We start from the raw sequence: 18273 nt of genomic DNA on the forward strand, positions 1-18273 counted from the left end.
TGTCCCAATTTTCTCCTCTTTCATATTGGATTGTTTCAGACCATTCTACTCCCTGATGGGATACTTCTTTTTATGGAGCATCTGGACATAGTAATCTTCATAAACTGAGAAAATGTGCACCAGGTTTTGATTGTTTAAAGTAGATTTATTACCAGTTTTCAAAAAGCTGATATCTCTATTTGGTGATTGTACTAACTGAAACATGATTAAAACACTGCATAATGAGAAGACATCTGTTTAATTACTTTTGAACAGAGCTAAAACAACACACTAAACTTTTAAAACTTCAGAATAATGTTTTTAATTGGGTTTTCTTGGAAATTAACTCTTTAAATGAAGACCTTGTGTTCATAATACTAAGTTTAAATTTGATACTGCAGTATGTCTGGTACATTTGGCTGAACTGCCATAGATTGAGTTTCTGCAGGACAGCATTGATGTGCTGTCAGATGTGGGGTTTATTCACTTTAAATATTTTTGTAATGTCCTGACATTTTGTCACCTGTAACAGACATAACTTTGAAGAAGTAGTATTGGTTTTAAGGCAGAATATTTTACTTATAACTAATGCTTTTTAATTAATATTAAGGACTTATTGACTTAAAACAATCTCCAACATCATGCTGATTACATACTTGTATTTTAGTTTTGGTTTATTTCATATTTGGTCTGTTAACTAAACCAAAAATACTTTGTAAAATTTTGTGTTTTTGCAGTGCGACAGACAGGTGAATAGTGAAAAACACATTTATCTAATCGCTATACTTTGACCTGTTTTTTTTTTTTTTTTTGAGTGTCCCCACAAAAATATGGTTTTAAATGCTGCTGTAAAACTCACTGGTTGAAGATGAGCTGAAGTAAAATCAAAGACGGTATACAAGCACCTGGGATTTTTATCTGAGTTTAGCCAGGGTATCCGATACTGATCATTTAATAATGTCTTAATTTAGATGTCAACCCAATACTTGAGATTAATCTGGGACATCCCTACCAGTTAACTTCTTGAAGTGGCTAAACTGACTTCTTCTTTTTAATTGGTGCAGTTTAACCTTCATTAAAATGTGCATAGGAAACAACACTCTTTATATAAGTAAACAGGTTATTTTACAATCTTTTTGAAGCTGTATATCTTTAACATAATATGGAGATTCAGGTGATTTTTTTTTTTTTTTTTTTTTTTTTCTTTCAGTTTATTTATTTTTTAGTATGTTTTATGTCTAACGGCCTTGTAACAAGGGTGTTTCACCGAGGTTGGGGTCGCCCTGCAGATGTGTATAAAAGGCTTTACCTCTTTAGATGTCTGTAGGAAAGAGTTAAATTCAGCAGATGGTGGGGTTCAGCCAGAGATCAACCTTTAGGTGTGTAACCACAGGGAACTGTGTGGGTGTTGACTCACTCAGGTCATTTAGTTATCTTTATGCCGCTTATTTATCTCCTGGGAAAAGTGACTCACTTTCCAGCAGCATGGAGAAGGTTACCGGTAATTAATGTGAATGCATTTTGTTGTTATGGATCACAACGCACAAAAAGTCTGTATTTGACTGCGCTATGTTAATGTAACCTTTGTGCACTGTCATTATATACTTACTGGAGCAGCTCATGCTGGATTCCTTCGTGTGAGGGGGTGGTGGTGTTATGTCAACATTTGGTCTTTTTTTAACTAAACGTGAGGCTGAAATAATTGGCAAATCCTTGCATTTTTCCAACATAGTTCTAACTAAAAATATAATTTTCTTTCAAACACTTCTTTTTTAAGTTTTTACTGATTACCTTAGTAGAGTACACTTTCAGCTGTTTATGAAACAAAAGTTAAAACAAGTTTATTAAAGCTATTCATAAAAAAGTGAAGAAAAGACAAATTTCTGAAATTACTGGATAGAAATTTAATTTTATGAATTTTCATATTCATCTTTATATAATTACATTATACATGTCTTTCCTTTCAGCTGAGCAGTTTTCTAGCAGCTTAGCTCAGATTGTCTTTGTGCTCTGCAGGTACATTATTCCAAGCATCTCTGCTTACATCCTCATTTCTTTCTTGTGTTTATGATTGTCTCAGTTGCTTTCAGCCCTTTGTGTAATCCCACACTGATTTAATGACACTGCCCCGTCTATCCTGAAGTAAAAGCTTTCATGAATAACACTCTTGACCTGTCTTGCAGTCGGAAGCGGTGTGTCCTCTTACATAAAGTCCAGCCTCTCTGTCTGCTTATATTAAGTGGATAACTTGATCTCTTTCAGATGTATGGGAATTAAATCTGGCCTTTATGTAGTTAAATCTGTCCTGTGTCACAAAAACACTGAAAAACATTTAAACTTTACCTGAAGTTGATCTGATGATTTGTTTTGGTGATAATAGCTGCTAAAACTGTCTACGTACCTCAAAGTCTTGCTAGCAAAGTGTTGTTCTTCACTGTGAGTGCTTACTGCTGCTTTTTGTCTTCCCTCAGATGTTTGCACTGCCTGCTAATTTGCTCCCACAGGCCTGTGTTTGTCTAATAGTTTAATTGGCTGGGCTGTGCACCTGTTTGGCAGCACAGGTGGCTGTGTGGCCATTCTGCTGTGGGCCTTATCTCCAGGGCAGTCCCACACAGGTGTGTGGCACGCAGCCTTCGCTGATCCACCCACAGATGGCATTGCCCGGAGGGTCCGTTACCTTCTCTGTTTCCGCTTTTGGTTTTCCTCGGCTGCCGAGTTTTCCACTACTTTTTCCATTCAAATTTCCCCAGACAATTATTTATCCTCGGCTTCATTTTCCCACTTTTAATTTTGCCATGTGGAGACTCGCTGCTTAATTCAGAACTGTCAGATTTACAAGCCTCTTTTTATTAATTTCATAATCCATTCTAACAAAGTGAAATGTCAAGTTATAGAAAATTAAGTTATCTTAGTTTCTCAGTTAGAAGAAAGAATTTGTCTTGTTTCAGCGAGACCCTCTTTTTTTCTTGCATGCTTCATGTTTGCACCATTTTGAACTAAAATCAGTTTGAACATTTATAACAGGCTTAAATATTTAAAAAAATCTGTTTCTTTGTAGAGGTGTTGAGGGCCAGAAAAATTCATATTGGACAGTCTTAAGGTGTGAGTAAGCCACCCATCACACTCAAGGGTTAGCGCCCTGCATTTTCTAAATATGCCCCTTCTCCAAACACCTGCTTCAGATAGTTGAATTATCAGCCTGTCGCTTCTTTCTGCAGGAGCCTGCTAATGACCTGTTTATTTAAATCAGTTGTATTCAGTAGGGAAACATTTGAAAACATGCAGGATACGAGTCTGAGATTTGGAAATGCTCACTCCTGGTGTGGTTGTTGAATAGGTTAACTTAGTCATTAGCTTAGTGCGGTTGGTTTCACTGAGGTGTTGTGTGGTTTCTCATGAGTTGCATTTGCAGCAAACTGTGTAACAAAAGTGCAAAGTTGTGTATCCTGCTAAATCTGTCCTCTTAAAATTTGCAGAATATATAAATTTAAACAGTCTTAAATTAAAAGTGAATGCAATGATTCTGCCTCTTGTAAGAATCTTAGAGTGGCACACAGCTTCATATAAACTTAACAATTCAATAATAGTTCCAAATATTTTTAAAATACGCAATTTATTGTTGTTCTTTCTGGCTAAACTGCAAGTAAAATATAATTCAGTTGGTTAGCTGAAGTCTGCAGAAACCTAAATACCCCTTGTAGAAGAAAGGAAAAATTAAAGGTTACCTTGGAAACAAAAGCAAACCTAAGTTATATTGCCGTACTTGATTGCAATCAGGTTTTGTACATTTTGCCAAAGGTCATACAGTAAAATAAACGACAAATATAAGATGGAGGAAAAGCTGCTCTCTTGACATCAAATTTTTAAAAGTAGCAGCTCTAACTAGGGCTCTTATATCTCTCGCTGTTCCTCCTTTGGCCCTTCTCTGTCTGCTGTGAGTACAGCAGGCAATTAACACCAGCACAAAGGAGCATATCCATCTGTCCTTCTGCTGTTGTGAGCGTTGAAACCAGTATGAGCTTCTAAACGTCTCCCGGGTCTGCTCTCTCGACAGCTCAGGCCTGAAATCTTGTCTGGCACAGAAACAAAGCGTGATTAGTGACTCTCAGTGAATCTACAATGAGTTGTCACTTTATGAATGAATGATACTGTTTCAAATCTGTCATTTTTGATGTTGGTAAATCAAAGCGAATCATCTTGTATATTCATTTTGAAGCAGAGGAGCTTAATCAGAAGCCATGTCAGATAAATTTATTTAGATGAATGAATTTAAAATAGATGAAGTTAGCTTTTGTTATATTTAAGTACCACTTCAGGACACAGGAGTGTAAATAAATAGCTTATATCTTATAAAATTTAAAAGAAAGTAGTTTAATTCCCTGTCATGATGATCATGTTTTTATTAATAGACAAACTTGTAATGAAGAATGCATTCAGGTAACCAAACCAAAGCATGTAAGAAGCCAGAGAACAGTTTTTTGTGAAGCGTTCTTCTTTCAATTTCTTATTACAAACCCCTCGATGTCGACCCTCCCCCCCCCATCGCCTGGAAAGGTTTTTCCTTTTCCACTTGTCAAGGAGAATTGAACCTGGAAGGATTCGAACATTACAGAACATGTTTCACAGAGGTTTGTAAGGGAATGTTTCACCGTTATTTTAGGATGGAAAAAAAAATAAAATAAATAAATCTGTAAATCCATTTCTGTGTTTAACTTTCCAGGGTGCTGTCGCAGAGAGCTTGATTTGATGGTTAAATTTGGCATGACTGTTATGTCATGTCTACAATGGACGTGACAAGCAATCAGAAACGAGCAGGTTAACTAGATTTTCCCCCTCGCAGCTTTCTTCACAGTTGAAGTTTGCCCTTGTTCCTTTGAGCCAGTGAAAGTGATTTTGGAGACATAAACGTCCTTGGCGTCTTGAGCGTATTTTAAGGGGTGTGCTCATTTCCTTTTTATGACACCATCTGTTAACCTCCAACTCAACCTTATCTGTTACAGACTTATGCATAAATAACTGAGAAATAACTAATTTTTATTTTATTGGGATTTAAAATGGAAATTTTTCTGACAGTGGAAATAAAAAGAAATAAATGTCATGTAAATCAAGTTTTTTTGGGTGGATCAAAAGATTTGAACTGGGCTGTAAAAACTGCCATGACAAAATTTAAGTTGGTCAATCTCAGTGTCTCATTTTACCCAAGCTCTGTGATTAAATAGATTCTGTTTACCAGGAGATTTTCAAATAGAACAGCTTAATAACTCTCAATACAAATACCTTCATGTTATGGTGTCATAATATCATCAGAGATAAAATTAAACAAAAATGCAATTTGAAGTGCTTCTTCAAAATCATTTCTGAGTAAACAGTCAGTCACTTCAGTCGTTAAAATATGGCCACTTGCAGTTCTGCTGTTGTTTCTATGAAGAAAAGCCTTTTCAAAGACAAAGAATAGACACATTTTGAGTATTATGCGAAAATACTGGTGCACATCTGGTAAAAGACATCTGACGTTCATTCAATGAAAAGTTTGCCTGCAACAAAATAGCAACATTGATGTTGAGATATGCTCAACATTGTGTTTTTGTCATTCACACACTTAAACTTCTCTTTGCCACGTACTAAAATAACCACGTACTCCAGTCATAAACAGCTCAAAGTTTTTGATAACGCTTTAAAATGTTAGAAAAGAAAGGCTCTGGTCATCTAGTTTCACTGGATCCTTTGAAATTCAGCTGGTCGTAAGAAGAGCACACTGTTGTGCAGGACTGAACCCTTGGCGTTCAATGGAGGAGGAATAAACATTTCTGGTGTTTTCTACTCTGTGGGGAGACATTTCAAAGCATCCAGGGATCACGGTGAGCTGTCAGCTGACTGCACACCTAACTTTTGATTTTGCTCTTTCCACTGTCTCACAGTGGCTTCATGCACAGACTGAAACGTACACACATGTGGATACTCAGCAGCACATTAATTCATGTTGCAGATTCTCACCTCGGAGAGCTCTTTGTGAGTACTGCTGCTGTTCTGCTGCTTGCTTGGCTACACTCGACATCACGATTGTGGAGTCCTGAGACCAGCTATAGAGTCCTGAGGCTGCATAGGAAGAGGCATCAAACTCAGTGTTTGACTACTTTATGAAGAAAACATTTCAGAGGATACATTATGTTAAACAAGAGCGCCAGCAAGCAGAGGCCGGATATTATTAGAGCCAAGCAATGTGAAGCCATGAGTGGAGAGTTTGTGTTTGTCTGAATTTTATCCAGTAATCACTAATTTATATCCGTTTTAAAATGTTGGATACATGATGCGTCTTGGTAGTTTCCTGAAAGTAAATCTCACTTTGTTTGCTTTTATCAACAGTTTGTTGTGTAAACTATCAAAATATGCATTTATGCGTGTTTTTAGAGAGATTCTAAAGTATTTGCCAATTTAACAATTTACATGTGGCTGTTGTCCCTAACTTGGGGATGCATTGCATTTTTGTGTTTAATCAACAAGAAATAGGGCACTAATACTATATTTAATATTTTGTCTTATTTGGGCATCAAATAAAAATTAGCAGTGGTGGAATTTCTATGTTGCCCTTTCGACTGTTTTGGGCAAATTGTCATTTATAAATCAGTAGCATTTGATGATAATTTTATCTAAGTAGAAATATCTTGGTTTGATTTTTTTTTTTTAAGGTATTTCAACTTCCAGCCAAAGTCTTTAACATCGTCCTTAAGAGTTTTTCATAGCAACTTAGAAAGCTCTTTCAATTGCAACAGTTTATGTTCTTTTACCACTTTTAACCCCAACAATCTAATTTCAGACTCTGGATTATAATATAAATGTACACACCTTTCTGTTTGAAGCTTTTCTACAAGATAACAAGTACGAGTAATATTATTAATCAGGGCTGATTTAAACAATCAGTTGTTCAATGACAATAATCAAGCATACTAAACATGATTTTGTAGTTTAATTATCCCTTATTAAATTTTTTTCTGTGTTGACTTATTTTCAGTTTGTTTGGACCCAGATTCTGGTTTCTTTGTTCTGGTTCTTTGAGTTTTATTTAGAAAGCCTGTTTTGTTGTAGTCTTGCTCTTGTCACACACCTGCCCTTTGCTTATAGCTCCTCACCTGATCTCTGTTATTCATTATCTCCCCCTTAGTGATTGTGCTGCCCGAAACCCAATTTGCTTTGCAATCCCACCTTGTCAGTGTGATCCTACATCTGCTCTGCTCGCCCCTTTTTATTTAGGGGCTGTTGGCTGAATATTTATCGTCCTGCCCTGCAGTGATTTGATTTTGCAAATAAAAAGAAGTTTACTTTAGTTCTTCACCTTCTTGCCTCCTGTCAGAAAGTCCTCCACACTGAGGTTTGACAGAATCACCAAGCTAACACCAGTGTAGCTTTGTTTCAAGCTGTTTGTTTGAGATTCATTTGTTGCATAACACAGAAATTTTGTAGCGCCAAACAGGTCCTGAAACCCACAGAGGGACAGTTATATAGCCTGCTGTGTAATGCAATATGAAGCACATTGTGCGTGCTCCGATGCTTTCAGGAACAAAGCTGCTCACTGAGCCCTCATAAAATGATAAAAGTGGTTTATATACTGAAATCAATCCTGAGACGAGCTTTCTAAACACAACAGAAGTGATCAGTCAAACATGAGGTGTGACAGAGTCTGATTCGGTCCCCCGTTGAGCCATGTACTAATATTTTCTTTGCACATTTTCGACTAGTTCTCACTTTGCAGGTCATATCAGTGATGGACTTTGCAATGTCCAGGCTGAATAATGGATAGCACTCAAGGCGAACACATAAGTTCAGATAGAATAGCAGCACATCTCTGCTTTACAGTATTGTAAATTAACAGAGAATGTTCTGAGAAACCTGTAATATAATGGAAATTTGATTTAAGCATGTCTTGTTTGTACATATCCCAGTAAGGATAACATTGCAATCAAGTTAAGTGAACAAAAATGAACTAAAATAAAATTTAAAGAAAATTGCTTCTCTTGAACATATGTTTTCATGTTCCCGGGAGAATACATATGATTGAAAGTAATGCATTTCAGTGGTTCTTAACCAGAGGATTACAGCCATAAATATTATATGAAGATGTCCTCCTCAAAGTTAATGTAATCATTGAGTACACCGTCACATTACATCTGGGTTTGAAAGGATTTGATCTCTTTCAGTGATTCTGGGTCACGCAGTAATGTTCATTACTTCAATGTTCTAGACAATAAAAAATGATCAAATGTAATCTGAAGCTTCTAATATGACAGTAAACAGGATCTGTTTGTAAATGTAGATTCTAGTTAGTGGTGTTTGTAGAGATTTATTGTGGGTTTGTCTAGTTTCTCTATGAAGTATGATTTTTTTTTTTTTCCCATAGCTCCAGGACAAGCTCTGTATGTGCACCATCTAGCATTTTTATTGCTATTTCTTCCTTGTAAACTTTTGGGGCATGTAGAAGGCAAGCTGCAAATGACCTGAAGTCATGCAGGAGGGGACAGAGAATGATAGGCTGTCTGGGATGGAGAAAGGGCCCAAAACATTTAGTGCATTAAGAACCTTGAGGGGAATTATATTATGTTGCAACTTGTAGTAAGACTTATGGTGGAGGGGAGAAATTGAGTGGACGAACCCTGATCTTTCTGTTTTTCACCTAAAAATTCAGGTGAATTTGTCGTTCAGTGTAAAAGGCTCTCAATATGGTGTCCTACTTTTGTATCCCAAACACGTACGGCTGCATTACATGTCAGTATTTCTCCTGAAAACTGTTTGATTTTGCACGGCACACGCTAGAATGAAACAATCAGATTAGAAAATCTTGGTCAAATGCTTTTTAGAAGGGAATTTCTGAATGTTGTATTGTTTTAAGTTTAGGAACGCACATCATAGCTCATTACAATTCAATATCAGCAGCTTATAAATTCACTCTGCTTGTTTATGAGATAAATCTGAGAAATGTGGCACAAGGAGTCTGGTTGGTTCTTATTTAGTCACAGATTAAAGAAATACCTCACCTCGAATTTGTTTGTTTCCTCAGGCAAATGCATCTCATCTCTAATTGAGGGCCTCTTACGACTCACTGAGTCAATACAAACGGCTTTAATACTCAAACCATTATTATTTCAAATCATTGTCAAAAAGGCGGGATAAATCATTGACTTATGCTCCGTTAATGCTGGAAAATTGCTTCATGCATTTTGCGTCACTGACAGTTAAGGGCCCGAAAACAAGTGAAGCTAATGGCATAATCTGGCTGCGACCACTCGGTTCCTCAACGCTGCCTCTCGAGTCTGCTCCTGGCTTACTCAAACAGGCTCGTATGCACTGGATCATTTGCCGTCTCCTGATACACTGCGGTTCGTAGGCAATTATCTCTCTCGATCCATTATCGATTACAGTGTTATCTTACTTGCATTGCTTAATCTTTTGGCACAGTATAATAGTTGCTCACGTCGGGCCTTGGTGCAAACTGCTTAGCGCCAAGAACATTGGTTAGGATGGATGGATGCTCATTTGTGTGTAAATGGTTGCAGTTTAAAGTCAGACTGATGCAGGATATATTCAGTGTCAAGCAGAGGGCATGGTTGACTACACATGTTATTTTTCCAGGTTAAAGCTGGGAAAAAGCAGTGTGTAGTCCAAGGGTTCTCTAACTTGATTTTCAAAAGTCTAAATCTGATTTCTAGATAAGATGAAATGCCTTGAGAGCAAATATTTTTTATGAAGTTTTCTTCCAGCATACAACTTACTGCTTTCAGTAAGCTTCTGAGATCTTGATGAACAATGCTTGATTTTGGGGTTTTTTGTTCCGTCTTTTCTGTTTTCATAATTCCATGTTTTATAAAGCAAACAGATTAAATATTATAATGTAGTTCTTGTTTACGATTTTAACAATTCAATGGTATAATGATCCAAAATACATTTTTAAATGTAGACTTGAAACTGATTATTTTGGATCTCCTCTGAAGGTTAAAATGGGTTTCAAAAAATTGCTATAATGTTCTACCTGCATCTTACCCAGGGAACCACCTTTATAAAGTGAACTTCAACAGGGAACCTATAAAGATTGAATACTGGTTTGGTCTGATATTTTTCTCTTTTCTCTTTTTTTATTCTAGTTGGGTCAACAACTTTGGCCATGAAGGTCTCGGCCTTCTTCTGGAAAATCTGGAGAAGCTTCTGGACAAAAAGCAGTAAGTTTACATGTCCACCTTCTAACCTTTGTGTCATTATCTAAATCCATACCCTAACTAGGATGCCATATCAAAACTTCCTAATCTTTTACTTTTTATTTTTTTTGTAGGCAAGAGTATATTGATAAACGCATCCAGCATAAGCTAATCCAGTGCTTAAAGGCTTTCATGAACAACAAGGTTTGTATGACTTAATATTAGATACCCTTAACTTATTCTTTATATTTTAGTTCTTTCATTACTTGTATTCCAGACTTTATAGCCATTATTAAATGTTGTCCTAGTTTCCTTCCTTCTTTCTGTTCTTCCTTTCTTCTTTTTTGTGTCCTCTGTTTCCTTTGAATTCCTTCTTTCCTTCATTCCTACACTATCCTTGCATCCTTCTCTTCTTGTTTTTTTCCTTTTGTCTTTCTTTCCATTTGTCTTTCTGTCTTTCCTGTTCATTTAACTAGGTATTTCAAGTCCATCCATTGTAAAAATATATAACATTAGTTTGCAGTGGACTTTAGCATTTCATATTTTGAGGCAAATGCAACGGACATGGAGCTCTGAAAAGCTGAATCTGGAGAAATGTTTGAAACTTTGGTAAATGTGTAAACTTAGCACAGGTGGTAAGGTTTCCAACCTTATTTGCATCTTGTTGTTCACCGGCTGAGGATAATGAAGCAGTAAAGTGGAGCTAATGTCACCATTTAAAGTTTCTGAACTTTTAATTATCCCCTTTTTGGGAAAGTCTTCCTCATTTCTTGAAGTGGCCCACATTTCAAGGTTAGATGCACTATTGATATTGCTTCTTGTGGAGTTAATCCCCCCACACATGGTCATCTGAACCCAGTCCTCCAATTGTGCTGAGACTAAAAGGTGCAGGAGACTATAAGTATTTGTCCCTGCAGTCCTGTCCTGAATTAAATCAATTCATCATCCTTGCCGTTTTCTCCCACAGCCTTAAAGTGTACCTCTTTAAAAGAAGATTAAGCCTAACTATGACTTCATACATTACAGCTTTTTGTGTAATTTATATTTTACTCGAAGTGAAAGTTCTCCATGACTGTAAATGTTCTCATTAACTTATACCCAATGGATCTGCTCTCTGTCTTGCTTCATCTCCTCTGCGTTTTACAGTATGGGCTGCAAAGGATCCTGGGAGACGAGCGGAGCTTGTTGCTGTTGGCAAGAGCGATTGACCCCAAACAGACCAACATGATGACGGAGATTGTCAAAATTCTCTCAGCTATTTGCATTATTGGCGAAGAAAACATGTAAGTTGATTGTGTTGAATCCGATCAGTTCTTACAATAATCTGGCAGGAGTCAGCCACTCTTCTCCACAGAGAGTCTTGTCAGATAATGAGATTGTCACAGTTTTAAAGGTCAGAAGCATTGGTTTTATTTGTAGGTCTGCAGAGTTCCATTAATAAAAGGATGTTAATAAAATGTCACTCGTACTATCTACAGTTTAGAGGAAAAAAAGGCATTAAAAAGTACATTGATATACAGGTTCTAATAAGTTTTAATGATCAAGAGAGACTTCACTTCCTTACTCCAGGGACGTTCACAGAGAGACACTAGGTGGTACTTGACCCTTTTTCATCAGCACAAAAAAATGCCTTTCTGATTTTGTTCTTTTACAGTGTATGGTGTGTGACCCAAGGTAGCATTTCTGAATTTAAAAGCCTATTTCATAAGTTGCTCCACATTTGTTTTTATTCTGCCTGACAAGACTCCCTACTCCTCAAAGACCTCACTACTTTATTAGAAAATTGTATTTTTTGTTAAATTTTGTCCTTTTTTTTCCCTTTCATTTAAGCATCTTTATTCCAAATTGTACAATAAACTATACCAGGAATGAACAGCATTTACAAACCAGAGCACGTCTTACTCTGGTCTTGAGCTGCAAAACCTATATGACACATTTTAAACAACTTTTCTAATGAAGTTGAATAATATGTACTGTATAACATGGTCAGTTTTATAGTTAATGAGAGACTGTCATTTATTTTTAGATGTAAAAACAAACAAAAAATGCCATCGAACTTTTGAAGGAAATGATAAAAACATGCTTTAAACCATGTGGGTAATGCTCCAAAACAGTAAAAGTGTTGCTGAAATGTGCCTCTTTTAATATGTTACTAATATAAAGTGACTATTTGTGTTTTCATGCAGGAGCAAGGATTTGTGCTGTTTAGTTGTGTGTTTTAGATTATTACGCTCCATATGTCTACCTGCAAAATCAGGTGTTTAGAGGTCTGTGTGCACCACCGCGCTCCTGATGGGCATTCTTTAAAGCCTTTTTTGTTTTGTTTTTTTTTGTTCTTAAATAACGAATAAGCTTTGACTATACATCCTTTTAAAAGTAAATCTATATTAATTGTTAAAGAACTGACTCCAGGCTGGTCAAATCAATACACATATGTGATTTAGTGCTTTCTATTGCAGTCTAACAGTAAGGGATGCACTTTGTCTAAACAGCAGGTTATATTTTAGTGGTATAGCCCTTTAATTGCTTGTGTTGCTATATCATTTTTCAGTAAATCCTAGCTGGTGTGTAAGCTGAGCTAGACCGTTTGAAATCTGTGCTGAGGACAAAAATAGGAAGTCATGGTTCATCTTTGCTGTGCTTACACCTCTAATATTGAAGAGAAAGGATGGAAAATACTGCTGTTGCAGTCCTCTTCCTCTATGTTTATTCATATGCTTAAGAGAGATTACACCCCACTGTTAATATCCATGCTGTGTTTATCCGCTGTGAATCATTATATATCTACAGATAACCCCAGTGCAAAAACCACACTGTTCGGTGCAGCGTTGTCTGTTTACTGTGGACACAACTTGCTTGACAGCCTTTAAATTGGAGTTATGTGAGCGTTTGTTGTTTCCCACTGGACCGGACTAGAATAACAACAGCTCAAAGTCAAATCTTTATGTAGTCAAGGAAATAAACAAACCCACATTTTCCGTTGAGAAAAAGCTGAGTTTAGCAAATGTGTCCTAAATTTCTGACCGTCTGAAATGGGGCTCTGAGCTTGTCATTTTCATGCTGACTAAACGATTTCCAAAATCGGTTTTATGTTGCAGAGAATAAATTAGCTTTTTTATTCCAGAGAGTTTAACTTTGTCTTCACAGTTGGTGGTTTTAAAAATTAAATATCATGAACTTCTCCTGCAATATGTAAAGCTTTGAAATGTTGGCTTAGGACAATGAAGGACATTTTAGTGTTGCATGTAGCAATTATTTTCCGAGTTTGTGATCTAAAGTAAAACTATTTGCTTGATTTTTAGTTACTTGGTCAACTTATTGGTAATTTCTTTACAGTTTCCTCAATCTCAAGAGCTTCAAATTAAGGTTATTTAGATATAAACCTCTAAATTTAACATCACTAAATGTTTTGTTTACATTGTTCAGGGCAAAAATATGGAACAGATTCTTGACTGGTTAGATGCAGGTATGATAATGATTATGAAAGTGACAGAATCTCCATTGCAGTATTGTTGTTCATATAACTGTTTCTTCCCATTACGTATGAACCTTTCTGTTCTGTGATGTTGGAGCTGTACAAGTTCACCCTGAACAAGAACCTAGTTCTAAGTTTGGTTCATGCAACATAAACTTTAACCATAGTTCATCATCTAAACATTGTGGACTAAATTAACAATCCCAATATGATCCAATTATCTTTATTCATCATATTTTTATAAAATATAGTTTAAGACCATGTAGATCATGTTGTTGTTCCAACAGGATGTTCAGCATGTTCAGTTTGGCCTTTGCCAACTTATCTTCATCTGTTTAATTCCCAACCTTTCCCTGTGCTCATCTAACCTGTTTTATTTCCCCAAATGTTTTTCTGTTTTAATTCTAAAACAAAATGACTGAAAAGTGGCTTCTTCAAAGTTTTTGTTCCTCTGATGAAAAATTCCAGATTCAGTTTAATAACATCAGCTGAAAAAAAGTCATGTCATTTAAGGACTGTACTTTTATTTCAGCCATAGCTACATATCTCTAGTGCATCTTCAGGACTCATCTCTCAGTGCCTCCTCTCATTCCCTGCCTGGAGCAGGCGCCAAAGCAAGGACACAGAACTGGACAAGCACATTATCATGACTCGCAAAAGTAAACAAACTGCTCAACTATTCTGTTTATATTTAACTTCAAATTTAATAACATGACCTTAATTAAAAACTTATGTTGTTGTCGTTTCAAAACCAAAACAACATCTGTTGATTTGGCTTTGAAACAACTTAGCTGCTTGGCAATACAATTAATAACATTTTCTGCAGCTTTAAACGGGAAGAATCACTAAATCTATTATGCACATAGAAAGCCTGAATGAGAAGTACTTGCATAATTAACTAATACACTTTGCAATATTGATGTTGTGTACAGCGAGATCAATTTATAATCTATCAATTGAGACTGAAGTGTTAACTTAATGTTGGTAGGTTTATTAAAGAGGCGGTCCCAAACATTTGTCTTTTAGATACAACTTCAGATATTTTAATTTTCTTACAAACTTGACTAAAAATGGCTAAAATTGCCTAGCTAATTCACTTTAATTATAATTTACTTAAGTGCCATTTTTTAATTTAATTTTTAAAAAAATGTTATAAAGCTAAGGTGTCAGAGCTTTTTGTCAGTCTCCTCTCCTAACTAGCATCAGGTAATGCCCTCAAACATTAAAGTTGCTCTAAGAATTTCTCTTAATGGAAATAATAAGGAATTGTACAAGAATGAAAATTGCTACATAAGGAAATGTTCCTCTGAATTTCAGTCTGTAGCAGTTTAACAACACACAATCAGGGTTGCTCAGGCCAACCAAGATAAAGAAGTTATCTGCCGAAGTGAGCAAAATGTTGGCACGTTACAGATCACAACTCAAGTGAACTTGTATTCAACTTACAATAACTTTTGCAGGTAGATGCACTCGAGTCATTAATTAGTGCACTGATGCGGTTAATGAGTAAATTAGTTGTGTTCAGTTCAGTCACCGCATAGGTGTGATATAAACACACACACACACACATCACTGCTGTTATAATCTTATAGTGGTAGTATATACCTCTGTGTCTCATAATACTTTATTCACTCACACCAGTCACTCAAATAATTTAAAAATAGGTTGAACAACAAGATCTTTGCCAAGATAATATCCATGCTATAAAATGTCCGGATCTCGTGGAAGTGACAGCGGAAGCAGCTGAGGTGTCGTCGTTTTTTTTTTCTTCTTCTCCAAAACTTCTCTGCCAACCGGTGCTGAGAATCTGACTCATGTTAGGCACCGTTTTTGGCTGACAGCATCAAAAGAGAACATGACAAGTTAAGCAGATCTATCTCGTCTGTTTTGTAGCTACGTCTGAACTGGCTTTAAAGCTGCTCAGTATGCAGCTCGTCATGTTTTCAGCGACTTTGTAATGTCTATCACAGGGTTCTTCCATTTATCTCCATGTAAGCCTTACTCTGCACATACGGTCCTATTGGTCAGACATGATGTCTGCTAATCAAAAAGGTAGTGGAGGATGCAACAGCAGTGTGTCTGGTATGTTTGATTAAAGACGTGCATTGCAAAAGTCTTCATACCTTTTGAACTTTTTCACATTTTAGCATGTTACAGCCTGGAATTTGAACGTATTTTATTGCACATTTTGGCTGAAAGATACAAAGTAGTGTTTTAAAGAGCAAGGAAATTTTTCAACTGTTGTAGGTTTGTATTTCGCACCCTGGGACAGATTCTTGTAGATTCTTGACACCTTTCTGTCAAATTAATCCTTCGAATTATCGAGAACAAGGGACACAAGCAAACTTAAGAAATCACTTCTGGACCTATGTTGGATATGTCATCATGATGGTTGTCAGGTGTGTAGCTGCAACGAGACACGCAAAACATGCAGGACAGTGATCCCTGAGAACCTAACCTAATCCCCTAACAAACCTCTGGAGGCTTTACAGAATAGTTGAAGTAGTAATGGGGAGTGAATTATCATCAGATATTCACATAGAAAGTTACATTTGTATGTAAGTTACTTGTTTTATTTTGGGAGTAATGAGGGTGATTTCAAATAAACCCGATGTTTTTAAATGCTGTATAAAATTCAATCTGCTTCAAATCAGTGAAATTTGTAATGGCACAAAATGTGCAAAGTTCAAAGGGTATGAATACTTTTGTAGAAACTTCGTGCATCAAGTGTGACTTCTTTTCTGGAAAACTTAGGGGAAAATGTTTCTCAAAACCTCAATTTATGTCAATTTTTCTGGCTCATATTCACCTAATATGAATGTGATATTTCTCTGAACATTCAGAGAACAGGTTAAATGACATTAGTTTACAATTGGTTTAGTGTGTTTGTGACACCGAATATTTTCTCAGTTTAGTATGAAATGATTAAGGACTCTAAAATGAGCTGCCCGGAGCCCCTTTTAACACTAATTTACTGCGACCTTTCAATAGCTTACCAAATACATTCCCAAATACGTTTATTACAAACACTTTAATAGACCACATTTGCAGCAAAAGCCTATCATTCTGTTCAAGCTTACCTTAACAACAGCAAGATCAAGTCCAAATGGGCTGCTGCTGCAATAGCAGCAGATTTAACATGAGTGAAAAAATAAATGATCAGCTGCACTGACAACACACGAGAACAGACAGCTTCTGTTTGAGCCTTAAATTGTGAAGAAATGTCCTGTTGTTAAAGGTTTTAAAAGTGTTTGTTTGCCTGCTTTTTTCCCAGCCTGGATAAGATTCTGGCTGCCATGACAATTGCTGCAGAGAGGAACAATAAAGAGAGATTTGCTCCAATTGTGGAGGGACTGGAGAACCACGAGGCCCAGCAGCTCCAGGTGAGTAATTAGGCATGCACACAGCACAAACAGAAACAACAAGCAGCACGATGATCCAAATACCTCAACACTGCTTTTGTTGTGATGTGATGCAGTGAAAAATAATTGATTGGAAACCCGAAACTGAGATTAAAAGAAGTATTTTAGGAAAACTCCTGCTTTATGTTATGCACAGTGGACGCAGAGCGGACCCAATGTACAGAATGTGTCATATTTCTTCAAGATCCTAATGGGAGCAGACATGACTCAAATTGACAGTTTTGCCACTCTGTGCTGTGTTTGGTCCATTTATACCTCCATCTCAGCTGTATTACCACATCTTTCATTGCTTCTGTCTTCATGACGACTTGTCCACATCGAGTTCCCCCTAGGACATGACAAGATGTGATCAGGGGGCTATTATAATCAACTCAATGCTCCATTGCCACTTCTTTATTAAAAGAAAACACCTGCCTCATTGAGCACCTCCACTGAATGGCTCCTTTCTTTTTGCAAACCCATCAAAAAGATGAAGTAAAAGAAAGATATTGAGTTTGTCTTTCTTTCTTTGTCATATTTCCTCTTCCTCTTGCTGTTTCTACTCATCTTTTTTTTTTTTTTCTCGCATCCCACAAATACTTCCTCTTGCTTTTTTCTATGTTGCTGTCAAGTTGAATCTCGGAGGACTCTGTGAGAGAGTCCAACAGAGCAGCATACCTCTCCTCATTTTCTCCAGTGTTCTTTAGGAACAGGAAACAACTATCTAACAGCAACAACAACAACACTCAAAGCTGTTTTTGTCCTTAAGAGTCCGGAGCAAGGAATTACTTAAGGAATTAGTTTAGCTGCAGGGCATGAGAAGTCATGAAAAAAGTCATGAAAGAAATTGATGAGGCGGGCGGCGGAGGAGAAACAAGATATTCTTTTATTAGTAGGCTGTTGTTTTTCCTTTAAATTTTACCATTAATGAAATGAAGCTCTGCTAATTGTGGAGTAAATTAAAATGCTTTGCTGATACAGGGGTTTTGGGGAAATTAATAGACTTTAAATCCAAAGGCCGTGATGTTCTGCACAGCTAGACTTGGCTAATGTGATTAAAATGTGTTTTAGTGTAGTTCAGGCTACAGAACATGAGGGGAACTCCCTGTTTCAGATTTCTTACATTTTCCAGCTATTAGTAGTTTAATTACAATTATAATTTGTAATCAAAAACTTCTAATTTTTGTGTCACTTTTTATCTAATCTGGAACAAACATCCAGAAAACGATTCAATTAA

General features: G+C 36.5%; 1 protein-coding gene across 9 annotated transcripts in view; it reads left to right on the forward strand.

The window, feature by feature from the left end:
* diaph2 (diaphanous-related formin 2) overlaps positions 1-18273 on the forward strand; it is a 439308-nt gene that overhangs the window by 116158 nt on the left and 304877 nt on the right. For all 9 annotated transcript variants that reach the window (XM_044127178.1, XM_044127182.1, XM_044127181.1 and 6 more), the window contains 4 exons: positions 10110-10184; positions 10295-10364; positions 11307-11443; positions 16910-17018. In XM_044127178.1, the coding sequence (XP_043983113.1) occupies positions 10110-10184; positions 10295-10364; positions 11307-11443; positions 16910-17018 (391 nt within the window). The remainder of the gene's footprint in view (positions 1-10109; positions 10185-10294; positions 10365-11306; positions 11444-16909; positions 17019-18273) is intronic.

The sequence above is a fragment of the Gambusia affinis genome, linkage group LG09, assembly GCF_019740435.1.
Source record: "Gambusia affinis linkage group LG09, SWU_Gaff_1.0, whole genome shotgun sequence".
NCBI classification, from domain to species: Eukaryota; Metazoa; Chordata; class Actinopteri; order Cyprinodontiformes; family Poeciliidae; genus Gambusia; species Gambusia affinis.